The 25,352-nt window shown below is 38.8% G+C and overlaps 1 protein-coding gene across 5 annotated transcripts in view; it reads left to right on the forward strand.

Moving 5' to 3' along the window:
* LOC127508751 (NACHT, LRR and PYD domains-containing protein 3-like) overlaps positions 1-25,352 on the forward strand; it is a 360,258-nt gene that overhangs the window by 274,460 nt on the left and 60,446 nt on the right. For 2 of the 5 annotated variants that reach the window (XM_051887095.1, XM_051887094.1), the window contains exons 1-2: positions 7,597-7,874; positions 10,469-10,664. The exons of the other annotated variants lie outside the window; for them this stretch is intronic. In XM_051887095.1, the coding sequence (XP_051743055.1) occupies positions 10,555-10,664 (110 nt within the window). In that variant the 5' untranslated portion in view covers positions 7,597-7,874; positions 10,469-10,554. Of the gene's footprint in view, positions 1-7,596; positions 7,875-10,468; positions 10,665-25,352 lie in introns of those variants that run through there. 5 annotated transcript variants of the gene reach the window in all.

A 25,352-nucleotide genomic window follows, 5' to 3' on the forward strand; every position in this document is an offset into this window, starting at 1 on the left:
TGTAATTTGTTTGTGTATTATTTGAGAATAATTAAAATAAGACTTTGGCTGACTTTTCTGTGTCTGAATGACTTGTTCTTGAATTAAACCTTATTTAGTTTTCACTCTTTAAACATTAACACTCACCCCATCAACATAAATTTCCAACCAGTTTAACATGAATTAAAATAAAATTTCCAGTCTGAATAACCAGTAAACCTAGGGTTCATTCACAATAAAATGGAAGACCTCAAAATAAAAAATAAATAAAAATAAAAATCAGTCCATGACTTCAATTCAGTTTCCAAAAGAAAAGTTCCTTGAACGTGATGTAATTCACAGTCTGTGCAGTTGATCCAGGATTAGGATGAACAAAAAAAAAAATGAGTTTGTTGTCCAATTCCCTTCCTACCGTTCGACGACCAGCACGTTCAAGTTCACAAGAAGTTCTAAGGATTCACTCGACAGGTGGCTCGCCAGTCCAACCCCATCAAGGTGCATACAGAAAGTGCAGGAAGGAGTTGAGGCAATTCACAAATCAGAAGGATTCACACTTTGATCAATCCACATCCAGATCAGGCGACATTCAGTGGCTGACTCCACGAAACTCATACAGAAATCACAGGAAGAAAAAAACCTGGCCAAGGAACTCATTCATGTACACATGTACATCGGCCGAACAGGAAAATTCCAGAGCATAACGCGTTCCAAAGTGTCACTCTCCACACAATCTGCTTCTCTCTGAACCCATTACTTTTCTCTTACATCGAAGCACTGAATCTCCCGGGATAGCGAGAAGCATCCGTTATGGAGAAAAGAGAAAGATCTCGAACGTGCAGGATAGAATGATCCCGCGATGGCAGAGATTTAGTGACGTCACACGCGATCTCATTGGATACTTCATAATGTGAGAATATTATTGGAGAATTTTGAAACCTTTAATATTTTATACATATATATATATATATTTATATATATGTTATTTTATGTAATTAGTCAAATTACATGATCATTTATGGTTTCAGCCTCTTTATGCTTCAATTTGTTGTTCAATTCGAAGGTTTATTTTTTCTTTCTCAGTCACTAACAACTAGTAACCTAGGTTACAATATACATACCACTGGTAAGTACAGTAATGTGTCTGTTAGTTACCATATACGGACACTATAAGTAAGCGCCTGTTATTACCCAACACTTGTCTATAGGTACAAAGTAATTATCATGTATGTACCATTGGAAAGTACAGCAGTGTTTCTTATTAGTTTCCATGTACATACATGTCAGGTAAGTACCTTGTGTTACCACTCTTTTACCTGTATGTACAACATAATTACTATATGTATACCAGGGAAGTACACGTACTGTAAAATAAAGTGTTACCGAAGTCTCAAGTCTCAAACCGAATAACAGTTTTCTATTTTAATATACTTTAAAATATAATGTATTTCTGTGATTCAAAGCATCTAAACATTCATGTTACCTCTATGGCATTTCTTATAGGCTATTACATTTGTTATATTATATAGCCGAAATGTTAATGTGCAGTTGACAAACTATACATCATTAAAAAGACACAAGCTTCACATTTTGACCTCTGTTTTACTCTTATAGTGACCATAATTTGTTAATAGCCTATGTGTCAGGAGTTATGAATATGTATTGTATGAATATGTATATACATGTATTGCCTCAGAATTTGCGTCTGAATAGCACTCGCTCCGTGGGCGTGGCCGAATTAGTGGATAATGAGCTGACTCACGGACATCTGACATGTCTCTCTTTTCATTCATATTACATAAACAGAGAATATTTGTTTTCGATTTGACTTACATGATTTAAAACCTGACATTTCAACGTTTCTTTAGACATAAGTCTCATTTTTTTGTGATTAGTATTTACTAAGTTACAGTTCATTTTCTGAGAACTATCAGATTGGACTTTGTTCAGAGGGAGACGACAGATCACGCATCATGTTAGTTTTCTTTATTTTGCAAAAAGCACAACATTTTGTTTTTACTCTGAGTGTACACAAATAAAAGAAGATATTTCACAGATTAAAATGGAGTATAACTCTTAATTGTATGTGCAAAATTGACAGAGTATTTTGAGTCTTTTTCATACTGATAAGAAAAAAGCAAGGTGGTATCACCGGCACGACCGCCGGCTCGAGGGGGTTAATTAATGCCCCGCGACGAATGTAGTTTAGTCGATGTGGATTTGAAAATGCATTCAGAGCTGATCACGCACACCCTCTATCAATCATTGCGTCAAAGCGGGGCACGGCGACAGGTAAGTGTGTTAGCATTGGAGCGTTCAAAACATGGCAGCTGCAGAGCTGATAAGATTGTTGTATTCACTGGCTGATGAAGTGGACTTTTCTGAAGATTTTTATGCGTATACCGGTGATCGAAAGACAGTTGGAGGGTCTCGCAGAATTTTCGGCCTTAACAGGCCTCGACACCCGTTTCGCTGCTGAAGCCTTGAAGGTGGTGGAAGATCGGTTATATTCATCTCGGCCAAGGGGAGTGGGACGACCAGCTGTGGAGATCCCTGACAAGGCTATTGAGGGTTATCATATAAATGATCTTAACCGTTCCATTCCGTGCAGAGCGGCGAGCCGGCCGGTATGGATATGGTTTCGTTTTCTACTGTGGTACTGCGATAACGGAGCTCTTTGCAATGTAATACAAACAAGTCAGTTGTTGCCTTGGTAAAGCAAGAGCTTACAGACAATACGAGATGTAAATAGTGACTGCGCAATGAAGGATGACAAGATATTTCTTTTAACTGTATTATTCAGTTGTGTTCACACCATTCAAACAGCACGTTTAGCAGGCTACGGAGAAACTGGCAGCCAGGTTACACACAAGTGATCGATCCTGTGTGGAAATACCACTACCATGATCACTACACGCATTCTCAGCACGGTAGTCGGTGTATGCAGGGAAATTTCTCATACCCCTTCGTTCAAAGTGTGGTCCCGAAAAATCTTCATTTGAAGGGCTATCTGGCCCTTCCCCTTACCCCTACCACTCCAGCCAAAAGAGAATCGAGACACCCCTACTCCTTCACGTGAACGCGCAAAACGTACATGTAGTTTATTTTATTGTTTTATCATCAGAGTTTAAATGATCTTCAAAAGAACTGCGTAATAAATATGATAAATGTGGAAAAAACAAACACAAACGTCACATTTCTACCCCGATCGTTGCTTCTCTAAGATAAAATCAGCCACAAACTCTATATCATCTCTTACCCTTATGTTGTTTTCTTTCAAATGGGCCTACTTTTACTTTTCTGTAAGCTTTTATGGGTAAATAATTCACTGTTATGTCGCAGATGTCCGAAATACAAAATGGGCACGAATGAAGAAACACGCGATCTCCACAGCATCATCAAAACGTTCTGGCATCCTTCAATCAAAGCCACTGAAAGGCAAGCCTGCAACCTTTAGCCAAAAAAGTGTAACGGCTAATGCTAAGGCTCTGGCTGTGGTGGTACGCAGGGAAGGAGTTTTGAACAGCAGGCACTGATGTCACTGTGTATTCATAGTTTGTGTATTGTTTTGATTTCTAAAATGGCACACGGAGAAGGAAAAGCTCCAATGGCACCGATAGAAGTGTTTTTGAAGTACTTGAAAGTAGTGTTGTAGTCAAGACTACCTAAACCGAGACCAAGACAAGACCAAGACTTTGGGGGGTTGAGACCAAGACAAGACAAGTCGAGACCGAGTCAAGACCAAGACCAGACTAGCACTCCTCAAATTCATCTGAAAGATCCACATTTACTGCCTGAGAAATGTCTTATGTTTAATCAATAATTACAATTAGAATAATAAGACACTATATAGAGCTGTTACCAATCAATTGAAATCACTAACAACTAAATTCATCTTTACACTGCATAGGTGGAACAGAAGTTCCACAAATGCATAAATGATGTTGAGAGTAATGTTTTAAAAAGAAAATGTTGTTTATTGAACATTTGTAAAAAATCAATATCACGTTTGCAATTGTGCTCATATTTGTGCAAACAGCCCTCTTTCTTGTGATATTGCTTAATTATATTATTTGTTATAATATACATATCAAGATCTTATAAAATCATATCAAGATCTTTTTTGCAATCTTATCTTGAATTTTGTGGGCATTTGTATTAATTTTGGTGACATTTTGGACACAATCCCTTGTTGATTTCTGACCCGGCACAACAGTAACAAAATAAATTAAATAAGTTATTAAAAATAAGTTATTGATTGCATTTAAAGCAGGAAGTTTTACATCCAATCAAATTAACCCTTAAATGCATGACTATTTCACCAATCATTCTTACATATTCGGGTCTTTAGCGACCCTGATCTATATCTAACACGGATGGATCTCTACCTGTCGCGATAATATAAAACTCCTCTGATATTAGAGTAACAATTACAGAAGAATAAAATAAAGCATATTTTGTTACCTTTTGGAGCTTGAAAGGGCTCATTTTGAGCAGATGTTTTATGTCATTATCACAGTCCTTGTCAGAGCTCATTTCCCAGTACATTCAGCAAATTATAGCTTTGAGAATATGTTTGAGATCGCGAATATGAGCCCATTCGCGATCTCAAAAAAACATCATTTTCAACATCTTCAAAATCAATATTTTGATCGCTGACAGCTTCACCAGATCCATCAAGTGACAGTGACAGTCATATTTGATTGCTTTCAGTACTTGCTCTGTAGTAAATCGCTGAGCCATTTCACGTTTTGCTAATGATACTTCCTATTCTCTCGTTTTCTGTCTGAATGAAATGTCAACATCATTGTATATCAGACATTGCCACTTTGTGGAATAAAGGTGAATTGCACTTATTCCGTCATCAAACATTCAATTAATGTTGTGCAGAAAAAAAAATATATGCACACTTATACACACCTCGGGTCGTTTGTGACCCTATACAATTTTTACAAAAAATGAATGGGAAAACAGGCATTCTTTTATAATTTTATGATTTTTTTTTCTTGTTATATTGTTTATAAATAATTGATTGAGGAATACTAAGAAGGTTGATGTATATCTTTAAAAAATTAATGAGGAGGAGGGTAGTGAATGACGTCCTGGGTTGCTAAAGACCCGAGGTATGCATGTAAGGGTTAATGATGTTAACAAAGAAATCAAACAATGCAATGGCACTTTAGTGATATCCCCGCAGTTGTGGTCTTGACCGGTCTTAAAATAAAATCCCGAGTCCTTTTAGTCTGAGACCAAGGCAAGACCGAGACCAAATGTGGCCGAGACCAAGACAAGACCAAGACCTTCAATAAATGGTCTTAAGACCGGTCTCAAGACCAAGATACTACAACACTACTTGAAAGTGATGAGGCATTGGCCAGCAATGCCATGTTATGATTCGGCGAAAATGACAGCTCGCTTTTCTCGAGGGAGACGAGAGGACCCTGCGTTTGACTGGTAAGCTCATATATTCCTGCGTTTACAATGCTAAATGGGAAAGCACAGCACCTAAGCCAATAAACTGTTACATTTGACAAAACATTTGACGAAACTGCGTATAAGTATGCATAATCATACATATTAGCATACAAGTATGCAGACTTCAATAAAATTGTCATTTGAGTAAATCTACATTTTGGAATTGTGAAATGTATATTATTACATAGTAAACAACTAACAAACAACTTTTTTTTTATGTTTCAGATGCTGCATGAGATCATGGACCACCGGCCTTGGCACAGATGGTCCTCACCCTCACATCTCCAAGACACAGGCCAGAGGAAGGTGATGCTCTCAACACAAGGGACAAAATATTCTAGTGATGCACAGAATGATATAAATGTGGAGGATGTAGATCCTGTTACACACTGTTTAAGACCACATACATTTTTTTATTATTATTATTTTCCCTTCAGCTACATTTCAATAACTTCTGTTTAGAAGATTATAGATACAAAATATTTTTTTTCTGGTACAAACTGTCACCCAGTGGAATCAAACAAAACAATTAGCAGGTTCCTAGAGCAAACAGAACCTGATTTACAGATTTTCAAAAACAGGATTTTGAACAAAAAAAAAAAAAGGCCTATTTTTAAGTGCTTATTACAGTATTTTAAATGCATACAATGTTATTTATTAAGTATTACAGTCTGATTTTGTTATTTTGATGGGTTGTCTGTACAATGCCACCAATATTTTACATTTCTTTCACTGTATGTGTGAAGGGTGAACATTTAAACTTGGGTATGTCAAATTCAGGCAGAAATCTAAAATATGCCTCAGAGTGGAAGAGGTTAAGGCTCTATACTCCCGCCATGAGGGGCCCACTAGAGATCCCCGTAAGCCCAGAGTATCGAGCCCCAACTCAGCTTGGCTCCTGAGATACACCCAAACTTCCAGCTTGACTCCAGCTACAACTCCAGAGTCAAGCTATAACGGCTCCTGAATTTTTTTCTCCGTGACTAGAAAAAACACGCTTCAGCTGATGCCTTTGATTGCTTCAATTTTAATGTCTTCTTTTTAAGTGTAGAGACAGTCAATATCACTCATCAAATGAACACCGTGAAAAAACTGAAAATAAATAAAAATTACAATCAAATTTGTGAAGTGAATTTTGCCATGATGACGTCGTTCGATTAAGCCCATAGCTTATTAAACATTTCAATACACATAGTACCTTAAATTATGAACAAAATATAAGCAAACATACCGTGTGCTTTCCAATAAGGATTCAGGAGACATTATGAGACATATTCTTATCAAATTCTCAATCTTTGTGTCAGATCGAATCACCTCACGATTCGTGTCATCACCTCATGTTTTCTGTTGCTCACGCAGCAAAAAAAGTCACATGACCAGTATATCTAACGCTAGTCATTTACTCCACTAGATGTCACTATTGCTAACTATCATGCAAATAAAATATACAATACCCAAACAAGTATTCAAATATTTATATTTATAACAACACTTATAACAAAAAACAAAACAAAAAAAACTTTCAAGTGACCAAAATATTCAGCGAGAAAATGCTCTTATTCTGCGACAGCTACACAAGCTGACTTAAGGCTGCAGACCACCGGCCTGGATACCCAACCACTAACACCTACCCATCTAATCAAACATTAGTACTGATTTTTTTTTTTAATACTTCCCTCTCACTGAATAAATATATTGATGTTTTACTTCTTTAAAATCAATAAATTTTTATATTTTGTGAATCAATCATGATGAGGGCTTATTTGGAACACATGCAGGCTTAAATGGTGCCAAAGTACCTATTAAGCCCATGCCAGACATCTGACTTTATTCATAAAATATCTTAATTTTATATTCTAAAATGTACATCAAGTAATTAATACATTTTAAATTGAGAGATAAATCTTGCATTTTAACAAATGATGTTTCTTATAAACCATCTCATATGAAAAACACCTAAACTTAAATTTTGGTGGGCTTAATAGGTACACTTATCTTACTTTGTGGTAATGCAATATTTGTGAACACAATTGTGTATGTCAGGCAATACATCTCTAAAAACTATGCATGGGTGCTTGCTTTGGTGTTGTCACCCCTCATAGACCTCATGCCACCCCTTTGCCACCCTATAAATAATTTTTTAGATCCGCCCCTGTTCCCTGCATACTGCAGCATTACTTTTTCTTTTTTTTTTACTTATATTGAAAGCTTGGCTTTGGCATGGACTTACCTGTCTCACATAAAAATGTGTTGATCTGCACCACTAGAGGGAGCATGGTTATTTTTCATATGAGTGGAGTTTTTTAAAAAGTCTATTTAACCAGGTGACTGGAAACGAAAGTAAAAGAAGAGAAAAGACAAGACGCCATTTCGTGGTTTAAAACCTGTTTACACTGGATATTTAAACAGTCGCAAATTCTGTGGTAAGTTTAGATTTTTTCCCCCGTGTAACCATAGTAATAAATGAGCTATTTAGCGGTTTTGCTTTTCATGTTTCATCAAGCCTAGATCATTATATTTCAACAGTTTATTGTGCACACAATAAACAAAAAATGGCATAAACCCTAATGACTCAAGTCAAAGTAAAACACTTTAAATATTAGCCTAACTGAGACTGACTTATTTTAATATAACATTTGTTAAAATAATTTTGTTATATATATATATATATATATATATATATATATACTGATCATCATGTATATTTTTTATATGCCTATGTTCTTAGATGTTGACAAAAGATTTCAGGTAAATTATTGTTTGTCTGAAGATGCCAGGCCACTTTTAAATGCACAGAGATTGTCCTGAACATACATGCTAGCATTATTGTTCTGACACTGGAAACAATGTCAATAAACCAATGATTGTTGATTCTCATGCACAAACACCATTATACATGTGCATTTCCACACTTGTACAGTATTTCAATCTGAGTAAAACACCTGATCATTTAAAATGAACGATTAACTCACAAGTGTTAGAGGTCACAGATAGGCCTAAAGAATATATGAACGAAATGACCATCATAGTATGACTGACAGCAGTTTATATATACAACTCAAACTCTACAATGACTACCACAGAACATTGTTCCAGAAGTATAAGATGAGTAGTTTTGGCATGTTGGTTTCAAAAATGTTTTTGTTGTTTTACAGTTTTTTACAGACGCTAGGACACATTTCTCAATACTTAGGTCACTTTTGCAAAACTCTTCACACAGTGAGCACAACAGAAGTCTATGTGGGCTAAACTGAGGATCAGTTATCATTGCTTTGGCACAAAATGCATTCAATGACTACATCTCTCAAATTTCATGAATTCTTTTCTCACTCAGACACAACAACTGCCAAAATTCTTTGTACGTACAGGCCAATTTGCACATGCTTGCATACTGTTTTCAAAACTGTTAAACTTAAGTTCAAAACGATAACATAATACAAAACTGAATAAGACAGAAATTTACTACATTTCTACAGTAATATAGTTATGAAATATATTCAGAATCTAAAAAATCAAATACTATCAAAACAATTAGATGAAACTGAACACCTACACAAGCATTGGTCTTTTAATTTCATTACCATCAATTCAAAAGGGGAAACTTAGGAATAATTTTGTTCTGTAATGTAAACATGGACCGTGTAACATAAACTGCAGTGAATTATAAGCAGTAGAGAGTGTCATTCTTGTTTTGTAAAGAAATTTAAAAAAAGAAAACATTGTACAATGCTAACTGATGTTAGTGTTTTTAGGTCGATGTTTTATGAGTGACAAAGTGTGTTTGCTCAGTGAAAACCTTTGCTAGTGTTCTGGAAGAATGAGTTGATTTGAGACATGCATGAAGTGTTTTGGTAGATTTGGTGCATTTTGAATGTGAAGTTAACCTCTGTGCCAAGATGAAAGTTGGTTAGGAGAACTGTGTGAAGAGTTTTGAAAAAGTGACCTAAGTATTGAGAAATGTGTCCTAGCGATTGTAAAAAACTGTAATGGAGGTAAAATAGTCTCATTTTATCTATTTGCAAAATATGATCCTTAAGCTAATACAAACTTTCATAAATTTTTAAATATTTTTAAATATTACTTGACAAACTCATAACTTAATTCATATTCACAAAATTCAATTTTCAAATGCACAGCACAAGCAAATGTATATTCACAAAATAAGATTTAAAAAATCAAAACACAATTCATAAATATACTATGTTTGCACATTTCCTAATGTTTCAATGTTTATTAATTGATTGTTGAATCTGTATTTACAAATCATCATGTGTACATGTGTGGATTGCTATGGATTTGTCTATTTTAGGACTCCTGCAAGACAGTGATTTACAAATTAAAGTTTTTAAAATGCATATTCTTTTTAGCCAATCATAATACACCTTGCTCAGTGCTGTGACTCAAGAAGCATAATTTTGAGTGTCAGGGGAGGCAAGGGAGGCACAGCCAATGTAATTATGTAATATACAATCGGTACAACCAATGGTAATTACATTTGTTTGAAAAACTGCTAAAGCGGGTCTGAGGGAATAGAGAAGGGGAGAGGGAAGGCAAATCCATAGCCCAAGAGTTTTGTCTCCGTTGGTATAAAAGCTAATCGTCATCAAGTATTTCACTTTCAGCAGTTAAAGTCAGATAAAGTATCTATCAACCAATCATCATAGATACGCAAGTACACACACAAAAAAATGTCTAGCCTTGCAGATGCCATACTTTATTACCAAAAAATTGCATCACACATGGTTATCAGACACCATACTGGATTGATGAAACCCCATCCTCTTTGAGGGCTAATTAATATACATCTTGCATGCAAAGTTATGCTCCTTGAGCACAGCATCATTGTACTACACAAAATTGCATTTTTTACTACGCAGATAAGTATCCAGAGCAACAAAAGTAACTAGATTATATGTAAAATATACTAGGTTGTATATTTATATAGAATTTGTATCTGTCTATTTAACTTTTTTAAATTATCTTATTTTTTTGATTATTATTTGTTTCCACATAAAAGGTCTGCAGTCTCTTTTTGAGATAAGAGATCAGAAGGGCAGCGCCTCCAAAACAAATTTCCACGAGGAAAGAAAGAAGGAAGACACTATGTCTGAAACAAGTTCTTCATGTCCTGGATCAGACTGTGCATCTATGAGTGATGAATCCATACACGGTCTAACCTCTTCAATAAGTGATGAAGTGACCTCTGACCCCACGTATGTCATTAGACACTTTTTCACTAGATAGGTTGGATTATATATATATATAAAATTTTATTTTTAAATTGTATGTAACATGTATGTAAATGTATGACCTTAACTGTGTATACATTAGGGGTGTAACGGTACACAAAACTGACGGTTCGGTATGTACTTTAGTTTTGAAGTCACGGTTTAGTACGGGTTCGGTAAAGCAGGGGGAAGAAAACTGAACAAAATTGCTTTTTTTAAACAGTGGTTTACTGAACAAATTGTGTCTCTGTCTTTAAAGAACAACTAAAAGTTTCTTAAATATAAAAAAATTATCTCTGCTAAAGGTTAACAGAGCCCACACTATTAGCCTAAATTAATTTGCTATTTATTTTTAGATATGATAATCAACACTCAAATAACAAATTGTATGCAAACATGTACATTGCATATAATACAGTTTTAGTATTTAATAATCATAAGTTTTAATATAATAATTTATACACAGTGGCTGTCATTTTAATGACAGATTTATTTAAACATACATTAAATAGTCAAGACATCACTAACAAGATATGATTAGTTTCAGTAAGTTGTACTGTATCTTTCAACATACCTTCAGATGTACATCCCAGATAGCAACATTGTGTCTGCCCAGATCCGGCCCACATTTGGCCCCTTGTGTTTCTGCTTGTCTCATTTTCTTCATTCCTTCAGTGATTCTGCTTGTTAACAGGCTTATTAAGGCTCAGATGACTTCATATTTAAAATACACAGACTTCGTGGCTAAGATAAGGTCCAGTTCTGGTTTAATACTTTGGTCTCGGCTGACATGTGGCATTGCTATGCCACAAAATGGACAGAATTTGAAAGATGACTTTGTTTCTATCAAAAGTAACAAAACGCAGAGCTTATTGCACTTAGTGATTAATGGTGGTTACACATGTGCACTGTACTGGAAGTCCTGTACCGAAATGGTTCACTACGAATACGTGTACCGTTACATCCCTAGTATACATAAACACACACACATACACTCTATATGTGTGTGTGTGTGTGTGTATATATATATATATATATATATATATATATAGCGGGCTCACCGTAGGGAGCCGTACCGTGGAGTAATACACATATGGGTTTGTCATGAGGATCACAACCTATGGGCACCTAGCCCAGCACAGGGGTCAACCATGGCATGCTAACAAGAGTTAGGCTTGGCCTCGGACGCTCTGCTACATCTGACTGCCGAAGGTGGTGGTGGGGGATTGCCAACTGGGGAACTTACCTCTGTAAGCAACTCAAGGCAGTTTATGTCCCAATGCAGTTGGGGGCCCATCTAGACCCCCACAATTGCATGCCCCTTGCCGGTGACAGAGGCATCTGTGGAGACCACAGTAAGTGTAAATACATTCAAACAATCAGTCCAAAACAGCACTAATGTAAAGAAAACCAAGCTGATTACATCATCAGCGATGGCAGAGAGAATAGTAACTCACGGCCAGTTTTCAGTGAATTATACATTTAAAACACAAGCTGTCATATTCTGTAAGTTTCTGAAGAGCGTGAGCCCTCACACATCTCGCTGTGTGAAATACAGACTGAACGGAAAGTCAAAACATCCCACCACTGTATGGTTAGATGATACGCAAACTACGTTTGGATAAAGCATGTGGTTCTATTCAGAATTGCAAATTGACATCTAAAACATAAACAAGCTCTAAAAAGCTCTAAACAAGCTCTTTGCTGTTGTACTGTACACCCAGCTAAAAGATTTTCATTCTCCAAATATTCAGTGTTGGCTCTGGAAATGTAAAAAATGTCCAGTTTTCTTGACGTTAGAGGAACATGTTTTAAAAATGTATGTTTAAATATGTTTTAAAAGGTATGTTGTTCTTCAAACGTTATTTAAAATTAATTTTGATTTAAAAGTCAACATTCTAGGAATGTTGGTTTGTAATATTTCAATACATTAAAATGTTCAGTTTCCTTAATGTTAATAGAATGTTATTTAAAGGTTAGTATGATGTTCCTGAAACACGAGCACTGAAAGAAAGAGAAATAAGAGCACAAACTACAACTTTATTCAGCCATAGCCTTAGATGAAATTAACTGAAGATCAAAAACAATAAATCTCTCAAGATCTCAGCAGAGGAGGATTAAAGCATTCCACAAACAGCATTACCAGCTTCACTTATTACTAACCAAATTGACTTTATTTCTGTCAGACGTCTACAGCAGTTCTTATTGAGAATTAACAGAGGTTTAGATATTGATGTTTGGTTGAAAATGTTTAGTTTGAAGTCACCATCATGGTGATCACTGTTTACTTTAGTTGGGCTCTTGACCATTGACTTTTAAGTTGCCTCTTTTTCCGCAATTGCAGGTGTTTTCAGAAATACATTTACTTTTTCTGTAAATGTTCACTTGCGGAATTGAAGCATTATTAAAAAGTATTAAACTCAGCTAATGTGATAAAAATCATTTGTTACACCATTGTTGTATTTCAGACGCTGATTGTTGATGTTTGTGAGTGTATAAATAACACTGTCATTGTTATTGTCACTGTCACTGTCATTGTTATACCAGCAGCCAAATCACCCTGTAGACTAAGACTGGTTGCCCACTGAAGCTAAGCAGGGCTGAGCCTGGTCAGTACCTGGATGGGAGACCTCCTGGGAAAACTAGGTTGCTGCTGAAAGAGGTGTTAGTGAGGCCAGCAGGGGGTGCTCACCCTGTGGTCTGTGTGGGTCCTAACGCCCCAGTATAGTGATGGGGACACTATACTGTAAAAAACCACCGTCCTTCGGATGAGACATTAAACCGAGGTCCTGACTCTCTGTGGTCATTAAAAATCCCATGGCACTTCTCATAAAGAGTAGGGGTGTAACCCTGGTGTCCTGGCCATATTCCCTCCATTGGCCCTTACCAATCATGGCCTCCTAATAATCCCCATCCTTTGAACTGGCTCTGTCACTCTCTCTCCTCTCTACCTATAGCCGGTGTGTGGTGAGTGCACTGGCGCCATTGTACTGTGGCTGCCATCGCATCATCCAAGTGGATGCTGCACGCTGGTGGTGGTTGAGGAGAGACCCCTGATATGATTGTAAAGCACTTTGAGTGTACAATAGTACATATAAAAACGCTATATAAATGCCTCATTCATTCATTCATTCATTCATTCATTAACACTCAGGGGTCGGGAAACGCGCCAGCGCATTTTGCTGGATTTTCTTCACATAGCAGCAAAATCGACTTGTCATACAGACAAAAGTAATACATCAATTGAAACTACAGAATGTCTACTTTTATTTGTATGCACTCACAGTAAAAACACAATGCTTTGGTTTTTGCAAAATAAAGAAAACTAACATATGGAAGGATATTCCGGACAATTTGCAATTACGTTTTACACATGTGGACGCATAAACTGTGACATAATCCAAACGCAATTGCAAATCTTGCATTACCTTTTGCGTTACCTTTCAAGTTATGACCCTGTCATATTTAAATAGCAATCTCAATTACCACGTCTGCTTTTTCATTTTCTTTGCGTCGCTTATGTAGCCTGCCAAAACTCAAATGCAATTGCAATTCATTTATCATTTGAATTTCCAATGCCTACACTGAAACCTGTCAATCAGCGTCAGAGGTGGGACCACACTATGGGCCGTGTTCGTATGGTAAGTGACGTCACTCGCAGTCGACTGTCAAGAGGGTAAATGTCATACAGATTGGAAAAAAATCTGATACATGCTTCTGTTTTAGACAATTTTTCTTTGTTGTACTAGGATGTTTTGTTTGGTTTTTATCATGTTGATAAGAATCTATAGGACAAATATTTTCTAATAAATTAGTTATTTTACTAGCTATTTTTTTATACATAAGTGCAAATTTTTGACTGTAAAGCCCCCTTTTTGTTTTGTGATTTTGTTGTTAATAGGGTTGTATATTTTTGTATACTTGTTTATAAACCTGATAAAAAAGAAAGAAAGAAATGTCATGCTGAATGCTTTGAACAATGGAGGTAATCGTTGAAATTCTGGAGGAACTTATGATGCTTGAGCAGCAAGTTGATCACAGTTCATACTCTACATATTTCCTCTTACTCAGAAGTCATTTTTGGAAAGGTTAAATGACCAGGACCAGCATGGACCAGTATAGGACCAGCACCTGACCAGCTCAAACCAGCATCTCAGCTTCAAAACCTACCTTTTTTCAACAGGGTAACAAACGGCAGCATCAGTAATGTTGTCTTTGCCAACCTGAGTGAAGTGGCTGACAGGCTTTTTGTGAGGGACAGAACAACTAAAGGACCAGGTCTGCCTACTTGGAGTTTCTGAGCGAACCATTTGTAGAAGACTAGAACAGCATGGGTTAAGGTACATACAATTTCATAAATGTGTGCTTTATGGAGAAAAAAGCATTTGGAATGTATGACACTGTACATAATTTATAACGAATATTAATACCACAGATTGTCAGATGATATATATTTTTGTATAAGGCAATCATAAAAGCATAAATATCTAACACGATCAAAGCAATCCTTTGAAAACAATCCTTACGAAAATTACCCATGGTTTTATTATAATTTTTTTTGTGTGTGTGTGTGATTACCATTTGTATAACCACAGAAATATCTTAGTTAAAGTATGGTTTGTGTAGAAAAATCCAGCGTTAGCGTCAGTTCTGGCAGGTCTTGTCAGTCAAGCTTGCATCAGCTGACTCCCAGGTGATTTGCGTCTACCTATAGGAATACGGTGCCTATCACAGCATTCATATATAAGCTCCTCAGTATTATCAGCAGTTATCGCATTTCTCAGGAGCAAATTACCCTCCTCCATCCCCAGCTCCTCCTCTCGTCAGTCAGGATTTGGCTTACGATTCCCTTGAATCAGACTAATTCTTGAAATATGTGAACGTTTAATTATGACATTATTGAATCTGCATATGTTGGTTCTGTTCTGTTACCCTATTGCTGCTCTCCCTGCTCTTATCCATGCTAGGCTGCATGGATGCGCAGGGAGTTCTTGCCCAGAACAGAATCATACCGCCAATACAAACTCTATGCAATTATCAATCATATTTGACGATAGTGGTCCTGACAGAAACATAGTTAATTTGTGGTTATCATTGAATAACTACAATAGCCATGTTTTTTCTTCAGAATAAAACCATGGTTAATTTTCGTAAAGGAAGTCTTGGCCTGGAGAGCCAAAGGTAGCTGCCATGTATATGTTAATATTCATTATATGTACAGTGCCATACATTCCAAATGCTTTTTTTTATCTCCATAAAGCGCATATTTACGAAAATTGTATGTACCTTAATCCATGCTGTTCTAGTCTTCTACGAATGGTTCGCTCAGATCCTCCAATCCGGCGTCGTTGCTGTGCGAGCATCATAAGTTCCTCCACAATTTCACCAATTACCTACATTGTTCAAAGCATTCGGCATGACATTACTTTATTATTATTATTATGACTGTAAAGAGTACAGAGATGACATTTATGATATACAACTTTGTATCGAGTACACATCGGCATGACATTTACTCTCTTGACAGTCGACTACGAGTGACGTCACTTACCATACGAACACGCCCCATAGTATAGCCCCACCTCTAACGACAGGTTAGAGTGTAGGCATCAGAAATTCAAATGATAAATGAATTGCGATTGCATTTGAGTTTTGGCAGGCTACATACGCGATGCAAAGAAAATGAAAAAGCAGACGTGGTAATTGAGATTGCTATTTAAATATGACAGAGTCATAATTCGAAAGACATGGAAAAAACAGTTGCAAATTGACTTTGCTTTTCCATTTGAAATTTGGTAGTCTCTGTGCGTTTGCGACAGTGAAAACACAAAAGGTAATGCAAGATTTGCAATTGTGTTTGGATTATGTTTGGATTATGTCACTGTTTATGCGCACTGTTTATCCACAAAAGTAAAACGTAATTGCAAATACAATTTGCAATTTCTTTTGAAAATTGTCTGGAATATCCTTCCATACTAACATAATGCATGATCTGCCATCTCTATCTGAATGAAAACCATTCTGATACTCCCTCAGAAAATCAACTCTAACTTAGAGAATACATATCACACAAACACGAGACATATGTCCAAATAAACGATAAAATGTCAGGTTTTAAATAATGTAAGTCAATTCGAAAACAAATAGTCTCTGTTTGTGTAATCAGTTGTGAATTACAGCATTATTCAGGATTATTCATGCCTCCATGCATAATGTCTTGCTAAACAAATAGTGTCTTACAAAATTTAAATCAAAGTTTTTAAAGTTTCATGTGATTAAGTAGGCAGGATAATTTTCACAAAAACTCTAGTACACAACCTCCAATACCCTTAGTATTCGTTTTGTGGCCTTATTTCTGTTACGAACTGATGGTGAGAGACACAGATAGGGAGTTGATGGTACTTTTATTGAGAACACAGCAATGGATAAACAACAGAGGAGGTAAGTAGATGGTGAATTAGTAAGGAGATGGATGTAGAAACCATCTGATATTGTCCTTGAACTTGCAGGTATGGATGGTGGAAGCGGAGTGAAGGTCTGGAGAAGACGGCAGGTGAACACACTGACACACACGGACACTGGAGACATGAAGACTGGGAAACATGCTGGAGTGGAAACAGGTAGGTATTTCTAGAGGATGAAGAGATCGACTAGAAGAGTCCTTCATATGCATGAGATCGGACAACAGGCAGAAGATGAGTGCTGGTTTTATAGTCCGTGGTGATGAGGTGCAGATGGGGATCAGGTGTGTGTGATCAGTACTTGGGTGAGGGAGTGCGCAGTGATTGGCTGATGGGAGAGCCTGGCGTGTCTGTGACACAAGGCTCTCTGTAGCTGATGGTGGGCTGCGTCCCAGACCCTCTCTCTCTCTCTCTCGGAACCAGTAGTCGATGCCTGGCACATCCGATGGCTCCCTGGACCAAGGGAAGAGAGGGGGTTGATAACCAAGTACGCACTGGAAGGGAGTGAGTCCAGTGGTCGGTTGACGAAGGGAGTTTTGGGCGTACTCGGCCCAACCCAGGAACGGGTTCCAAGAGTCCTGGTGGCTGTGGCAGAAGGTATGTAGGAAGCGCCCTATTTCCTGAATCTTCCTCTCCGTCTGCCCGTTCGACTGCAGGTGGTAACCAGACAATAGGCTTACGGTCACACCTAGGAGGGAGAAGAAGGCCCTCCATACTCTTGAAGTGAACTGGGGTCCACGGTCAGATACAATATCTTCAGGAATACCATAATATCTGAAAATGTTCTGCGGTCTCCATGACAGTAGGCAATCTCTTGAGGGGAATCAATCTGTAGGATTTGGAGAATCTGTCGATTACCATCAGAATGCAAGTATTGTTGTCAGAGGCAGGTAGGTCGGTGATAAAGTCCACCCCTAGGTGTGACCAGGCTCTGTTGGGAACGGGCAGAGGAAGGAGCTTGCCAGATGGAAGGTGACGAGGGCTCTTGGAAATGGCGCATTCCTGACATCCCTGGACATACCTTCTCACATCCCTGGCCATGTTGGGCCACCAGAAGCATTCTTTAAGCAGCAAGAGGGTTTCATTGGCCCCTGGGTGGCCAGTGCCCAGAGATGTGTGTGACGTGTGAATGAGTGGAGTGCGCTGGGTTCTGGTGACATATTGCAAACCAGGTGGGCAGCCCGGCGGAACGTTGGTAGAGGCATTGGATGAGGTCACGGAGGTCTGAGACCACTGGATGGGGCTTATGATAATGTCCTTCGGGAGAACAGGTTCAGGTTCCTCGCTGGTTTCCTCCAAGGGATAAAGACGGGACAAAGCATCAGCTTTCACATTCTTTGGGCCAGGACAATAGGAAATGTTGAAATAGAAACGCGTGAAAAACAGCGCCCAGCGAGCTTGAGCTTGGGTTTAGTCTCTTGGCTCCCCTTAAGTAGTCTAAGTTCTTGTGGTCAGTGAGTACAGTGAAAGGGTGGTTAGCGCCCTCTAACCAATGCCTCCACTCCTCAAGCGCCAGCTTGATGGCCAGAAGTTCTTTGTTGCCGATATCGAAGTTTTTCTCCACTGAGCTGAGTTTGCGGGAGAAGAAGGCACATGGATGGAGTCGGGCTGAATTCCCCTGCTGCTGAGATAACACCGCTCCTACCCCAGTGGTTGAGGCGTCGACTTCAACTATGAAGGGCTTCTCTGGGTCGGGGTGCACAAGGAGCGGGGCGCTGGTGAAGGCTTCCTTGAGAGTGTTAAAGGCTTGGTTTGCTGTAGGAGACCAGGACAGAGACTTGGGCTTACCACGGAGGAGACTTGTCAGAGGGAGTGCAATGGAACTGTAATTCTGGATGAATCTTCTATAGAAATTTGTAAACCCGAGGAATCACTGGAGCTCTTTGATTTGTAGATGGAGTGGGCCAGTTCTTGATAGCTTTTACCTTCCCCTCATCCATTTGGATGCTGCTGCTGATGTTATATCCAAGGAACTGCACTGAGGGTTGATGGAAGGTATGCTTCTCAGCTTTGAGGAATAGATGAAACTCTCTCAGGCATTGCAGGACCTCCGCAACGTGGTGGCGATGTTCGGCCATGCTCTGGGAGTAAATCAGGATGTCATTGATGTAGACCAGGACAAACTTATGGAGAAACTCCCGGAGAACCTCATGGATGAAATCCTGGAAGACGGAGGGGGCATTGACCAGGCCATACAGCATCACGCAGTACTCATAGTGGCCAGTAGGGGTCATAAAAGCTGTCTTCCATTCGTCCCCCTCGCGTATCCGAATGAGGTTATACGCGCTGTGGAGGTCCAACTTGGTGAAGACAGTGGCAACGCGTAGATGTTCCAAGGCCGCTGGGACGAGGGGAAGAGGATAACGGAACTTGACCGTGATGCGATTCAGAGCTCGATAATCGATACAGGGCCGCAAGCCTCCGTCCTTTTTTGCCACAAAGAAGAAACTCGAAGCAGCAGGGGAAGTGGAAGGTCTGATGTAGCCCTGATGTAATGTTTCCTTGATATACTTCTCCATGGCCTTCTGTTCTGGGATGGATAGCGGGTAGATCTTCCTGCGGGGCACTGACTCACCCGGAAGCAGATCAATAACACAGTCCCATGGCCGGTGTGGAGGCAGCTTCAAAGCTCTCTGAGGGCAGAAGACATCACTGAAGGGGGTGTAGCAAGGTGGAATGTCCACAGACTGCTTTTCCACTGGACTTTCGATAGAGGTTGAACAGATGGGTACCCGCACCGAATGCGAAGGAGAAGGCTGAGGACGGTGAGGGAAGCAGTCTGGGAAACAGGTGTCGCCCCACTTCAGGATCTCGCCGGTGGTCCAGGAGATGATGGGATTGTGCTGCTCCAACCAGGGGCGCCCTAAAATCACATCAGCGGTGGAATCCTCCAGAACCAGGAAATGTTGTTGTTCCACATGCAGTAGTCCTACTTGGAGTTCGATGGGACCGGCACATAAATTGACTCGCTTGCGACTGAGAGGTTTACCAGTTATGGAGTGGATCTGGTAGATGGACGGCGTTGCAGTGGTCTTGAGCTTGAGCTGGCAGCAGAGGGCACCGGAGATGAAGTTACGGCTGACCCGGAGACGAGGAGGGCATTGACTGGGATGGAGACATTGACGGCAGTAAGAATTACAACAGTAGTGAGTGGCTTCATTTTTTTCAAGGAAGGGAGGATGGCACTCACCATGGATCAAGGCGGACGAATGTTTGCCGCTCAGCTTGAGTCAGATGATTATTCTCTAGTTGCATGGGCTCGTTGCCTGGTTCTGGAGGGCTGATGGACTCTGGCTGACGGAGGAATGGTGAGTATTGTGACTGGCCCTGGTGCTCATTGAGACACGACTGCATACGAGTGGTGACTCTGATGGAGAGCTGGATGAAGCATTCGAGGCCGATGGTGTCCTCGTATGCAGCGAGATGCAGCCGTACCCTGGGTTCCAGTCCTTGACGATAAGTGGTGATTAAGGATTGCTCATTCCATCCGCTGGCAGCCGTGAGGGTTCTAAACTTAAGAGCATAGTCATTAACAGACATGGATCCTTGCTTTAGATGATATAACAGCTCACCGGCTGATGAATCATTTGCAGGTCTGCCGAAAACCTCCTTGAAGTGGGTGATGAAATTTTTCAATGACTGGGTTACTGGTCCGTCTTGTGACCAGATCGTTTCAGCCCACTGGAGTGCACGCCCGTTGAGTTGAAAGATAATGAAGGCTACCTGGGAGCGATCATCAGGGTACAGGTGCGGCTGCATCTCCAGGACCAGCGAACACTGCAGTAGAAAGCCGTTGCAATCCTCCGCCGAGCCAGAGAAGGGCGCTGGTTTGGCCATGGGACTGGCGTATGCCGGAGGAGAAGGAGTGACGATGGTGTTTGCGGAAGTGATGGCTGGTGCGGGAGGAGGTGGATTGGTGGTAAGTACTCGGCGAAGTTGGTCCACTAATTCCTGGAAGGCATCTGAGGAACTCATGCGGTGACTCGTCTGTGTTGGTCCGAACTTCTGTTACGGACTGATGGTGAGAGACACAGATAGCGAGTTGATGGTACTTTTATTAAGAACACAGCAATGGATAAACAACAGAGGAAGTAAGTAGATGGTGAATAGTAAGGAGATGGATGTAGAAACCAACTGATACTTTCCTTGAACTTGCAGGTATGGATGGTGGAAGCGGAGCGAAGGTCTGGAGAAGACGGCAGGTGAATACACTCGCACACACGGACGCTGGAGACACGAAGACTGGGAAACATGCTGGAGTGGAAACAGGTAGGTATTTCTAGAGGATGAAGAGATCGACTAGAAGAGTCCTTCGTATGAACGAGATCAGACAACAGGCAGAAGGTGAGTGCTGGTTTTATAGTCTGTGGTGATGAGGTGCAGATGGGGATCAGCTGTGTGTGATCAGTGCTCAGGTGAGGGAGTGCGCAGTGATTGGCTGATGGGAGAGCCAGGCGTGTCTGTGACAATTTCAGTGACTTATTTTTTTTTCAATAACCACGCATAAACGTTACTCTATCAAAAATACAAACATGTACATACATGTTGCTCACATATAATGGTAGCCTAGTTCGTGCTGAATACAATGTAATGACACTTTTGCCATTAATATGTTTATAAACAACTGAAAAAAGCACAAATGTCAGGGCATGTCAAAACTTCTCCAGGGCTCCAAAAATCCTCAGATCCCAGAGGGTTAACTTTCTGTTTAAAACACCATTGTTGAGATTCATATGCTGATTTTTTATGTCTGTGTGTGTCAATTTTTTTCCATAATGTATTTTAAAAATCAAAATTCTGAATTTCTGATCTGTTGAAAGAATATTTTGTTTTTGAATATAATGTATTAATAACAAACACTTTTGGTCAGTGATGAGATTAATGACTACTTTATGATGCTGAAAATTATATTACCTGATTATATTTGTTTCTGGCTTTCTTTGCAACAAATTATGTGCTTTGTTGAACACTGTTACAAATACCACAAACTCACATAAAAAGCCAAGAGTTAATCTGTCCAACTAATTGAAACACTGATCACCAAACATTTTCAATAAAGCATCAACAGTTAAACCCTGTTAATTCTCAAAAATAACTTTTGAAATATCTTGAGATTTATTGTCTTCTTTTATCTTTAGTTGATTTCAGGCTGTGTGGTTTTAAGTCTTTAGGTTTCATTTTCTGAAAGTGCAAACATGATGTTGAACGAACATCATATTGTAACATTGATTCAATGCCATTACCAGTGATTTTTTGATAATTTCAGTTCAAATGTGCTGCACAACATGAGAATGAACCTCATTGGTTCTTGTGGAAGCTCAAATGTGTTGAGTAACACGAAAATTAATCTCATTAGTTACTACGGAAGCTTAAACGTGTTGTTACACGAGAATGAACCATCATTGTTTCTTGCGGAAGCTCAAACGTGCTGCGTAATATGAGAAAGAACCTCATTGGTTCTTGCTGAAGCTCAAACATGCTGAGTAACACGAGAATGAACCTCATTGGTTCTCGCACTCGTCAAGCAAACATGCTTGATTTTCCATTTGCTACAACTGATGTGTGAGTTGATGAATGTTTATATGTGAATAAAAGCCTAAGTTAAATCTGTTCATCATATAAAGTGATTGATTTTATTCTGAAAATTTGGATTCTAAAACTGATGTAACCAATTCTTGACTTGAACTGCTGAATCTGTGTACTGTTACTGTTCGGTAGTACAAGCATGGTCAACTATCAGCTAGGTGTGTAATGGTTCTCTGTAAAAAATCTTACTGTACCATTCTACAATCATGGTTCGGCACACTCTTCATCAAATCTCATGATTCATCTATAACATGGTTTGTTGAAAATAGCAATGGGTAAAACAAACAGAGCTTGGCTAATGAATGTTTCAGTCAATGGATACACATTTTGGCTTCCCAATACGTTACAACAGCAGTGATCAAAAAGTGTGAACAAAATAGTCACTCTTTGTAAACTTAGTTCACTGCGAGTGCCCTATGCTCAAATATGACCAGTCATTTACCGTCATCACCCGGGTGTTGACCTGAACACATATTGCTATCTGTGTTTAAATTTAACTCATTTAAGCCTTGCCAATTTAAACATTCAAGTGCCAGAAGATGTGAATGAGAACTCGCATGTGCTGTGAGAAGATTTGTGTCTGCACTCATCTGAAGGGCGCACACCCTTTTCTCAGACAGCGCACAAATACTGAGTTCTCTTTCAAGTCTTGTGCTTGAACGGACAAATTCACACAAAAGTTATGTCAACATGCCCGTCTTGGCGACTAATCTAGAAAACATAGTTGGTTATGTCTTAAGTGAATGTATAAAAGTTTAGAAAGACAGCGCATATGTAACAGTATGTACTGGATCGTGCATTATGTCTTAACTCCCTCGAGTCGGAGGTATCGCCGGCGATACCACCTCGGTTTTTTCTTACCAGTGTGAAAGAGACTCAAAATACTCCGTCAATGTTGCACATACAATTAAGAGTTATACACCATTTTAATCTGTGAAATATTTTCTTTTATTTGTGTACACTCAAAGTAAAAACAAAATGTTGTGCTTTTTGTAAAATAAAGAAAACTAACATGATGCGTGATCTGTCGTCTCCCTCTGAACGAAGTCCAATCTGATAGTTCTCAGAAAATGAAGTGTAACTTAGTGAATACTAATCACAAAAAAATTAGACTTATGTCTAAAGAAACGTTGAAATGTCAGGTTTTAAATCGTGCAAGTCAAATCGAAAACAAAAATTCTCTGTTTATGTAATCTGTATGAAAAGAGACACATGTCAGATGCCCGTGATTTAGCTCATTATCTGCTAATGCGGCCACGCCCACGGAGCGAGCTCTATTCAGACGCAAATTCTGAGGCAATACATGTATACATCGTCTCAATCGTGTATTTATTGTCTTGAAAAGTGTTTATCTGTATGTTAAAGCCATGGTTAGCGATCTCTGGAAGCCTCTGTTAGTTCCTGGAATGTCACATGATATGCCTGTTCTTCTTTAGGAGGCATTTGTGGACTAAAGGTGTACAGAGCGCCCTCCGGCTGCAAGTATGAATTGAAAACGCAGTATCCAGTGCTCATAGTGATGACAATAATGATACGTGCAATAATACGTGCATGCATGAGCTCAGAAAAATCATGTTTTTTTTGTCAAGAGTGGACATTAATCCTGTTATCAGCATGATCACAGAGGATTTTTTCACAGCCTACCTGACTGAAAGAGCTCATTAATATGCGGGTCATTAGAAGTCATTATGCGAATCTTTTGTCTTCTCAGGTGTGAATCACAGCATTATTCATGAAGATTCACGCCTCCACACATACTGTGTTTCTTGACAAAAAGTGTCTTACAAAATGTAAATCAATATATTGTTTTATATGAACGAGTAGGCAGGATAATTTTTACATCATTTTGAAGCAAAAACTCTAGTCTACAACCTCCAATACCCAGAAATCTTGTAAACACAGATTACATTTTTTTTTTTTGGTCTTATTTCAGTGACTTAAGCCCCAAAAATCCTCAGACCCTAGAGGGTTAAAGGGAAAGAAGCCTAATATTCTTGCTGTCAATATTTAGTGTTAATCAAACAAGAAATGACAAAGAAATCACTGCTCTTTGCCGAATAGCTTTTGTAACTTCAATAATCATTAATTTTATTTTAATTTCATTTATACTATAAAGATAATATGAAGTGTTATTTTATATTTGATTTTTTTATTCATTTTCTGTCCCTAACCCTAATACTTCAAAAAAGCACTGTTTATTTGAATCATTGCTCTATTATATTTATTTGTGCTTTTAATTGTAGTTTGATTATTTGGTCTTTTTTTCTTAATTTTTATTTGACAGTAGTCTTTTTTTTTTTACCTGAACATAGCATATACCAAACTGTACTGAAACCATGAACCTAAAACCGTGATAAAAACCGAACTGTGAGTAATTTACTCCTCTAGTATCAGAAGTTCACGCTCATCAGTTCTCTCAGTGCAACATGTCTCAGTTCAGTGTACTGTTAGAGTAACTGGAGCAACATGTATTCCTTGGTATTGATTTATTTCCAGTCGGAGGGACTGTCAGGCATGTCCAAAAGTGAGTAACTTTTGGATCAGCGCTGACTCGAGACGTGAACTGTTTTGAACAATTCAATCTGATTTGGTGAACTGGTTCGACTAGTTCACTAAAATGAGCCAG

This window comes from Ctenopharyngodon idella, chromosome 3 (genome assembly GCF_019924925.1).
Source record: "Ctenopharyngodon idella isolate HZGC_01 chromosome 3, HZGC01, whole genome shotgun sequence".
Classification (NCBI taxonomy): domain Eukaryota; kingdom Metazoa; phylum Chordata; class Actinopteri; order Cypriniformes; family Xenocyprididae; genus Ctenopharyngodon; species Ctenopharyngodon idella.